Genomic DNA, 10076 nt, shown 5'->3' with positions numbered 1-10076 from the left:
GTTATCTGTATTTCGTTACGTTCACTGATGATTTCAGTCTATACGGTTATGTCTATTTGATGAGACATAAGTCTGAAACACTTGAAATGTTCAAGGCTTTCAGAAACGAAGTACAGAACCAGCTTGGCAAGATGATCAAGACACTTCGATCGGATCGTGGTGGCGAGTATATCAACCAAGAGTTCACTGACTATTTGGTTGATTGTAGTATTGTATCACAATTAACTCCTCCTGGAACGCCACAGTGGAACGACGTGTCTGAGCGGAGGAACCGAACACTGTTAGACATGGTTCGATCAATGGTGAGTCAGACAGATCTTCCGAAGTCCTTTTGGGGCTACGCTTTAGAGACCTGAACAGGAGTCCAATGAAGTCGGCTGAAACGATGCCATATGACATATAGATGGGGAAGCGTCCCGCGTTGTCGTTTGTCAGAATTTGGGGTTACGACGCTTATGTGAAGCGTCAGATGATTGATAACTTATCCTCCAAATCTGATAAGTGTTTATTTGTAGGCTACCCTAAGGAAACTAAGGGTTACTACTTCTACATTCCGACAGAGAACAAAATGTTCATTGCTAGGAATGCGACTTTTATGGAGCGAGAGTTCATCTCCAAAAGAGTCAGTGGGAGTAGGATCGAACTTGAGAAAGTTCGAAAGCAACAAGTAGACGCTGAGCCGAGTGAACAAGTTAAAGAAGTTCAACCTGTTTCATTGTCGGTTGTGACTCAACCTTCAACGAGTGAACCTCGGAGATCAGGCAGGATTCGCCCGTAGTTATGCTGAAGTCCATCAGGATCCTACTTTCCATAGCCGCATATTATGACTATGAGATATTACAGATGGATGTCAAGACCGCGTTCCTTAACGGGAACTTGACCGAGGATGTGTACATGACACAATCCGAAGGTTTTGTCGATCCAAGGAACCCATGGATAGTGTGCAAGCTTCAAAGGTCCATTTATGGACTAAAGCATGCTTCGAGGAGTTGGAACCTTCGCTTTGATGAGACAATAAAAAAGTTTGGTTTCTCACAGAACGAAGACGAGCCATGTGTTTACAAGAAGGTCAGTGGGAGCACAGTAGTTTTTCTAGTGCTGTACGTGGATGACATTCTCCTTATAGGGAATGACGTTCCTACCTTAGAAGACGTTAAGTCTTGGCTAGGAACGCAGTTTTCTATGAAGGACTTAGGAGAAGCGGCCTATATTTTAGGCATCAAGATCTATAGAGATAGATCGAGGCGTCTTCTAGGATTGTGTCAGAGTACATACATCGATAAGGTCTTGAAACAGTTCAAGATGCAAGATTCCAAGAAAGGAACCTTACCTATGAGCAGTGGTATAGTTATATGCAAGAGTCAGTGTCCTACGACACCTGATGAGCGAGAACGCATGGATCGGATTCCATATGCTTCGTCAATTGGATCTATCATGTATGCCATGCTTTGTACTCGACCGGATGTATTCTACGCGTTGAGCATTACGAGTAGATACCAGTCAGATCCAGGTGAGTTGCACTGGATCACCGTCAAGAACATCCTGAAGTACTTGAGAAGGACTAAGGATGTATTCTTGATATACGGGGGTCGGAAGATGAGCTCGCTGTAAAGGGTTACACCGATGCTAGTTTCCAGTTAGACCCTGATGACTACAGATCGCAGTCTGGTTATGTTTTCTGTTTGAACGGAGGCGTTGTTAGCTGGAAGAGTTCCAAGCAAGCGACCGTTGCAGATTCTACTACGGAAGCTGAGTATATTGCAGCGTCGGACGCAGCAAAGGAAGTTGTTTGGATCAGAAAGTTTATTGGTGACTTGGGTGTGATTCCTAGCGTTGATAGCCCCATTGCTCTGTATTGTGACAACAATGGAGCGAACGCACAAGCGAAAGAACCCAGATCCCATCAACGATCCAAAAACATACTCAGACGATTTCACCTTACCAGGGAGATCATAGACAGAGGAGACGTGCACATTTGCAGAGTGTCGACAGATGACAACATTGTTGATCCGTTGACGAAGCCTCTCCCTTCATCGAAGCATGAGGGTCATGTTAGGGATATGAGCATTAGATGTTTAGTAGTCCATGATTAGAGCAAGTGGGAGATTGTTGGTTTAGTGCTCTATGATGTACTACTACATGAGTTTTATTTAGATACATTTGATGTATTTACACTTTCTATGAGTTTATGGATGAGTGTTTTATTCATTACATGTTTTGGCATACTTGATGTGTTATGATATCCATGTATTGTTGTGAACAATACTAAACTCCCTAGTCATGTATCATTGTGGGAATAATGATATAAAAAGACTAGTATGATGTGTGATTGATGATCATAGAAATGATCATAGGTATTAGATACAATCATGATCATAAGTATTCGTTGGGAAACGGAACACTGGATTGACCCGCATGAGATTGTCACATGGACTAGCTTCATGACTTGAATCTCATATGGCGGTTCCGTGATTGGATCCTAAGACCTGAGATATCTACGGAATCCAACATGAGGAGTTGCGTACTTTGATTACGTCAAACGTCCTGCGTAATAGGAGGACTATAAAGGCGTGTATCAGGTACGAAACGAATCATGTGCTGGATTGTAGATAATCAAGACGGGATTTGTACCTCTCGTAAAAGAGAGAGATATCGCTGGGCCCCTCGTGGGAGCGAGACTATAGAAATATGTGGCCGCACTATAGACGAATGTCGTCTATTTCAGACAGTCGAACTCAGTGAACGAGAAAGCAGTCGAATCAGATAAGGTGGCTTGTTCATGCCTTATGTTCGACATATGATATCGTGATACAAAAGGATCATCAATCGGAATCATCACCGGCATTCGTAAGATCATGAACAAACTCTATTCGAGATAGGTAGTCATAGTGTCTTCTAGAGACCGCCTATGACTTGTATATCCGGAATAGAGATTTCAGGTTATACTGCTATATCGAATGAGCCTACAGGGTCACACACGCAGGGAAGGACAAATGCACGAGAAAACGTCGAGAAACCTGGACACGAGGTCCGGACCATTTGGTCCAGGAGTGGACCGAACGGACCAGAGCATCTAGTCCGAACGGACCAAATTGTTGGACCGAACGGACTAGAGGATCCAGTCCGAACGGACCAAATTGTTGGACCGAACGGACTGACCAGTCCGAACGAACGGACTGTGTTTTGTGCTGGCCCGAACGGACCAAGTGTCCAGACCGAACGGACTACTTAGCAGTCCGTTCGGTCTAGGTTTCAAAATTAATTTTAAAATCCGGAATTAGGGTTAATCACTTTATAGAAAGGAGAATAATAACCCAAATAAGAAGTGGCCGACTAAGAGAACTTTAAGAGACCTTTTTGGAGAGTCTAGAGGGTCGAAGAAGTGATCTAAGTCTCGTTTTCTCAAAGCACATGATCGAATAGAAGATTCGAGTCCTAGCAGACAAGTTCCAAAGGTTGGAATCCATCCCGAGGTGTGGATACGTATAGAGGGCGAGGTATTCTTCTCCCTTTCGTGATCAGACGAATTCTTCAATTGATACTGGCCCAGATCGATTGAGGTAAGCGTTCTAACGTTTCTACGATTCATAGAAGCATGGTTCTAGGGTTTATTAAATTTTTGTTTTACATCCGCTACGCAAACCGTAGAATCGATCTCTTAGGAATATGATTCGCTCTAGAGATACCAGGAAACCCAACACTTAGAGTCTTGGTCCGACAAACCAACATTTGGTCAGCTTCGGACCAAGTCTCTTCTTCGTCCTTGTGGTCCGACGTGCAACTGCCTTTGGTCCGACTGATCCAACATCTGGTCCGGAGCTGACCAACTCTTGGTCAGCCGGATCAGACTTGGATAAATGACCATGGGCTGAGTTCGGGCTTCCTGGGCTGACCAAACGTGGTCTGGGGCTGACCAAACTTGGTCAGCTCTGGACCAACATAGTGAACACTCTTTTTCATGCTCGTTTTGGTCAAATCTCAATTCCTTTCTTCGGATTCTTCACCTATAAGTCTATCCCTAGTGGCGTGTGACCCTGTAGACCAATTCTAAATGGTAATGGATTCGGGAACCTTTCTCGAATCACAAGTCATGGTTAGCCTCTAGTAAGACATCATGACAACCCACCCACCTAGAACTGAGTTAGAGGTGATCTAACTAAGGCATTAACAATTCGAGTTCTGATCCTTTGTCTCACGATATCATATGTTGAACAAGGACATGGTTGTAGCAAACTGACGTTCAACCAGAGATACAAATTATCAAAGTTTAACAGAAGCTTCGAACTTTCCAGCCAGCAAATAAATCCAAGTACCTCTAGAGTAATCGTTGACAATGGTGAGAAAGTACTTAGTACCCGACGAAGATGAATGGCGATATGGCCCCCAAATATCACAGTGGATTAATTCAAAAATTGCAGAAGTTTTATTGCTACTTATCGGAAAAGAGTCGCGACTTTATTTGGCTCGCAAACACACATCACAATGCTTTGTATAATAAGAACTAGTACTAGATAAATCAAAACCAGTAATCTTCGCAAGGGCTTTAGGAGATGGATGACTCAAATGCTTGTGCCACACCTCAAAAAATTGTGTATCCAAAGTCTGAGTTACGACCAAGGTTGCTGCATCACGGAAATAGTATAGGCCTACCCTTTCCTCACCTGCTCCAATCGGAATCTTGGTAGTGCGGTTCTGGATGACACAAAAATTGTGGGCAAAAGTGACAAAGCATGAGTTTTCAGCCAGCAACTAAGATATCGAGATCAAATTGTAGTGTAGACCAGGGGCAAAGAGGACGTTGGAAAGTCGGAGATGTGGACCGAGAATGACTTAACCAGATCCAACCGAGTTTACAGAGTGTTCGTCTAGCTAAATTACCGAACATGGACTGATCTGAGAAATAACAACAAACAGAGACGACGCTCCAGTCACATGTTGCGAACAACCCGTGTCTAAGATCCAGGGAAACATATAATTCTTACCAGAAAGTGTGTCAAAAGCATCAACACGATTTGCATTCAGCATTGCTAGTAAGGTGATCCATTGGTCTGTAGTAATGCCACTGACAAGGTGTTTATCAGCATCTGTAACAGACGAAACATGGGCAGAAGACAAGACCTGCATAGCGTTGACACGAGGAAGAGGCCGAGTAGCCGGAGGAAGTGTTCCCTTGCCACGCGCTGATCTGTTTCTGGGTCGATCACCTCGAAAAAACCGACGCTTTGAAAACAGTTGTCAGCCAAGTGCCTAGTTGGCCCACAGTTCGTGCAGAGCATTGTTTGTCCTTCTTTTCTTGTCCGAGCTTTGGTTTTGCAGCCATTTGAGTGGAAAATGTAGCGAGGTCAGACTTAACTTGATGTTGTTGAGAAGCATGTTTCGTGTCTTCGTCTTGGGTCACGATGTTGTAGGCTTCTTCTTCAAGACTAGGCAGAGGATGACAGGAAAGGAGATTCGATCGCACGGTCTCGTACCGAGTTTCATCAAGTCCTAAGAGAAACTTGTACAACCTGTCTTCGTGTCTTTCATTTTCCAGAATTGTAGCAATGCCGCAGGTAGATCTTCAACACTTGCAGACTTTCAGAGAACAAAAAGTGGTTAAATCATCCCACATTTTGGTCAATTTGCCAAAATACGCTTCGACAGTCATTTTGTGTTGCCTGCAGTTTGCAACTTCGCTTCGCAGCTTAAGGAGACGAGGCGTATTTGCCATGTCGAATCGACGTTTGAGATAATTCCAGAGATCTTTTGCATACTCTCGATGCACAACATCTTATCGAAGAGGAGAATCAAGCGTGTTCTTGATCTAGGAAACGATTAGAGCGTTATTTGTAGCCCAATCCTCATAATTCGGTGAGTCCGTGTCGGGTTTCGGTATTGAGCCATCCACAAATCCAAATTTCTTGCGGGACTTCATGGCTTATCGGATATTGATCGACCCTTCATCATAATTGTCACTTCGCAATGATGTGTACGAAAGGACAAGTCTAGGGGTTGTCACTCGGTGTGAGATCGTACGAAGAAATTGTACACCTAGGGACCACAATGGTGTCAGGTGTCGATGTTGGGATCGCAGTGTGGGGAGTCATAGTCGGGGTCGAGGAAGGTTCTCCATTGTCGAGATTCAATCAAGGTCGATGTCGATTTGCAGGAAGCAACGAAGAACGAGTTTAGTGCGAAATTTTGAGAAGTTCGGGCTCTGATACCATATCACGTATCATAGCCACGAGAAAGGTTTTAGAAAAAAACAGCTTGTCCATTCACAGAGACATCTCGCATATATACAAATTGAGTTCTGACCTACTTTACAGAATATAAAAACAAAGCAAACAAATATGTAATGTACAGACACCATGCATAGTTTACATATCAACAAGATTCAATATATATCCCCTTTAAAAAATGAAACATATGGTAATTAAGCCACCATGCATAAATCATACCGATCTAAGCTATATGGATGGTGAGATGTTAACAACCTTCACTTTGAAAGTGTCTTTGTGTTCAAAGTGGAAATTAAGATAATAAAAATAAGAGAAGGAGAATGAAATCCGGTGAGAATGTCGGCTGAATGCCCTCCCCAAGTGTAGACATCCCAATCTTGGGTACACGGAGAGATCTTTAGTCATTCCAAAGTTTTCAAAAGCCTGAGGAGTGCGGCTGCTTCCCAAACCCGTGAAAACTCAGTGCAGAAGGCCTTGACTTCGGCGAATACATCCTTCACTGTCATCAAAACAAATCAACCATTGATCATACAAATTAACAAAGATAAAACAGTGTTTGAGATTTACTATAAGACAAGCACTCTGTTGGTATCAGAAAAAGAAAGTAAAGGGAAATTCGCATGCACCGTCAATCATTCTTTTGTGAATTAGGCTTTGCAAGAACGCACAAACGAGCCGTACGAGCCTATTCTGCATGTATTTGTCCTGTAAAATCTCATCAACGTTACATTGAATATAAACAAAGAAAGACCGATAATCAATACATGTTACAGCAACAAAAATGCACGGGGAATGGCGATACTAAGTCAGAGCCGTCTATTAGCAGGTTCAATAGGTGCAAAGGAACAGGGCCCTTAATTTTTGGGGCCCCACATTTTAAAAAAATCTTTCTAATTATTATTATCATTAAATATTAATAATTATAGAATTAAATATTTTAAATATAATTAGTATACAAAAAGAAATAAATATTAAATTTCAAAAATTAATTACATTTCAAATTATCAATAGAAATTCAATTTTATTTTTAATATAAAAAATAGTTATATTTATAATAAAACCTTTAAATTTATAGATTTCTTTAAAAAAATTATTATTATTACCATTATATATAAAAAATATTACAAAATTTATTTATTATCATTAAATATTTTTATAGAAATTAATAAATTTTAAAATAAAAAATAATTATTAATTATTAATTGATATATTATATAAATTTATAATTTTTTATATTATTAATTAAATTTAATAATAATATTTTTAAATTATTTTATATAAATTGAACAGGGCCCCGAAAAAGTTTGAGAAAAAGTTTGAGACGGCTCTGTACTAAGTCCACGGAAGACAGCGAGAGAATGCGCATATGAAGCAACAGTACGAAACCAAGGATAAGAGGTTGGATGGATAAAGTTTTTATAATCCAAAATACAAAAAAAATGACAATTAAGTTTTTCTAAATTTAGTTTTCCTAAAAACTTGAAAACCTATTTTGGTGAAAAATCAACTAAAAACCAAAAGTTACATTTTTTTTTTTGGATTTATAAATATATAAAAACCAAAATCTAAGGTTTTGAATGGTGATAATTTTTATTTTGAGTTTTTTGCTTTAGTTTTTGGGTTTTGTTAAGTTTTGGATTTTTAGTTTTTATAACTTTTAAAAAACTTGATTGGAAGATTAATATTTTAATTTCTAGATTTTAGATTATAAATTTAAAATTATCAAAAAGAGTTTTTACACATATGTATAAAGTAAAATTTTCTTTAAAATTATGGGTATTTTTACCTTTTGAATATTTTATATAATTAATATTTAATAAAAAATAAAAAAATCTATTAACAAATGATATTTTTAACTAAAATCTACTCAAAAGTTGTTTTTGGCTTTTATTTGATTTTTAAAAAAAATGGTTTAAGGAATTTTTAGGAAAAAAACAAAAAACAAAATGTTAATTGGATATTTTTTTGGGTTTTTAAAAACCCAAAATTGAAAAAACTCCAAAACGTATAAATTTTGAGTTTTTAACTTTAGGTGGTGATTGTTTAATTTTTAAAATCCAAAAATATATCCAATCAAAATTTTGTTTTTTTTTTTACTTTTTCCAAAAACCCGCTAAACATTTTTTTTTTTTAAAAATCAAATAAAAGCCAAAAACCATTTTTGAGTAGATTTTAGATTTAAAAAAAAAAACCTTTTTCATTTTCTATTAAAGAAAATTTTACTGTATAAAAACTCTTTCTGATAATTTTAAATTTATAATCTAAAATCTAGAAATTAAAATATTAATCTTCCAATCAAGTTTTTTAAAAGTTATAAAAACTAAAAATCCAAAACTTAAAACCCAAAAACTAAAGCAAAAAACTCAAAATAAAAACTATCACCATTCATAACCTTATATTTTGGTTTTTAGATTTTAGCTTTTTATTTTTGGATTACGTAGTTTTGAAAATCCAAAAAAAATGGAACTTTTGGTTTTTAATTAATTATTTCACTAAAAATGATTTTCTAACTTTTTAGAAAAACCAATATACAAAATCTTGATTGCCAATTTTTTTAGTTTTAAAATTTTAAAACCCCCAAAAAACCTCCTCCACTCAATCCCAAATAAAAACCATTACATAGTCTAAATCCAATAGCACACAATACACAAACAATGGTAGAACCAACTGACAACAGAGTCATGCACGAAACAGAGATGATCACGAAACAGAACATGCAGTTTCATTTTCCGTACCTTCGTGTTCTGGCAAGACGACATGCAGTTGCCGATGTACGTGCGCATAAAATCCTTTGGAAGCTCGACCGCTGTCGCGAGCCCCTTCACGACTTCCATCGAGTGCAGGCTCGCATCCATGCTTACAATAGCCGTCAAATATCTGCAAACAAACGAGACGTAATGTTTTCAGAACGTAAAATAAAACCCGACATGGCAGCGGTGACATACTCATCAATCTCCGGAGAGTTGTTCAACTTGGTGAGAATCTCGACCACGGTTTGAGGGTTTTGTTCTACCAGAAGCTGGAAAACAAAGAATGAGATCATCATACGAAAGAAGAACCGACAACACAAAAAACTGCTGGACGATACGTAAGAAATCACATACCGGTAACTCCCCCGGAGTTATTCCGGGGCGAGAAACAGGCTTCGGGTCATCTGCGGACGCCATCTAACAGATGAAAACATATTTCGTCATTCTCCTCGGTCAAGAGATCCAAAAATTCGGAATCGACACCAGCTCAACAAACTCGGTTGATCGATCTATCTATATACCTCGTGCCGTGCAGGTGGAAGCGACCCCTCTAGTGCCTTTACAAGCAAGTCCTTGACCGCTGCGCCTCTGCTTGTATCGGCACACATGCCACGGTCCCGATCATCGGGATCCTGATCCTGCAGCGGCTTTTCATCGGAACAGTCCTTGTCTAGGTGATGAGATGGTCTGGGATCAGTGTTGCTGCGGAACTCTTGTCGCAACTCTTCCAGCTTGGGGAACTCCTATCAATCCACATCACTACTAAATTAAGGCGCTAAGCAAAAACAAAAAAATTCAAGAAGAATTACGATGAAGACAGATGGATTAGCAATACAACAGGAATATATTTGAATCCACACAAGCAGCATCCAAACAAAGACATTGCTATACGTTGCAGCCGTCGGCCTACCTCTCCGCCATTGAAGCGTCGCGTGGGTGGGAACTCGGTAAATTTATAGATTGGTCGGAGGTCTGATGACTTAAGCGACGACAGAACTGCCGCCTTCTCCTCCTCCGTCAACATATGTACCTACGAATGTACCCTGCATATATGATACAAACTGTTTAAGTATTACCAGAAAAAAAAAAAATATATATATATATA

At 39.2% G+C, this 10076-nt stretch overlaps 1 protein-coding gene across 1 annotated transcript; it reads right to left on the bottom strand.

Annotated features, from left to right (window-relative positions):
• Window positions 1-6369: 6369 nt before the first annotated feature.
• LOC104799828 (CCR4-NOT transcription complex subunit 11-like) lies at window positions 6370-9913 on the bottom strand. The gene is made up of 7 exons (XM_010522489.1): window positions 9882-9913; window positions 9493-9714; window positions 9326-9388; window positions 9167-9240; window positions 8957-9098; window positions 6848-6926; window positions 6370-6720 (listed from the first exon to the last, which is right to left on the bottom strand). Exons 2-7 carry the CDS (start codon window positions 9577-9579, stop codon window positions 6623-6625), a joined length of 543 nt encoding a protein of 180 aa, XP_010520791.1. The 5' UTR covers window positions 9580-9714; window positions 9882-9913; the 3' UTR covers window positions 6370-6622.
• Between the last annotated feature and the right edge of the window lie 163 nt (window positions 9914-10076).

Source organism: Tarenaya hassleriana, unplaced genomic scaffold (assembly GCF_000463585.1).
Source record: "Tarenaya hassleriana unplaced genomic scaffold, ASM46358v1 Cleome61, whole genome shotgun sequence".
NCBI lineage: Eukaryota > Viridiplantae > Streptophyta > Magnoliopsida > Brassicales > Cleomaceae > Tarenaya > Tarenaya hassleriana.
The sequence above is the reverse complement of the archived record's forward strand: the minus strand, read 5'-3'. Positions and strand labels throughout refer to the sequence as shown.

Excerpts from the sequence above, each read along its gene's own strand:
- LOC104799828 (XM_010522489.1), bottom strand. The coding sequence starts at position 9,579 with ATGTGTGCCGATACAAGCAGAGGCGCAGCGGTCAAGGACTTGCTTGTA. Across the intron at positions 9,389-9,492 it reads TTCCACCTGCACGGCACGAG|ATGGCGTCCGCAGATGACCC; the intron begins GTATATAGATAG and ends TTCATCTGTTAG. Across the intron at positions 6,721-6,847 it reads TCACAAAAGAATGATTGACG|TGAAGGATGTATTCGCCGAA; the intron begins GTGCATGCGAAT and ends TTTTGATGACAG.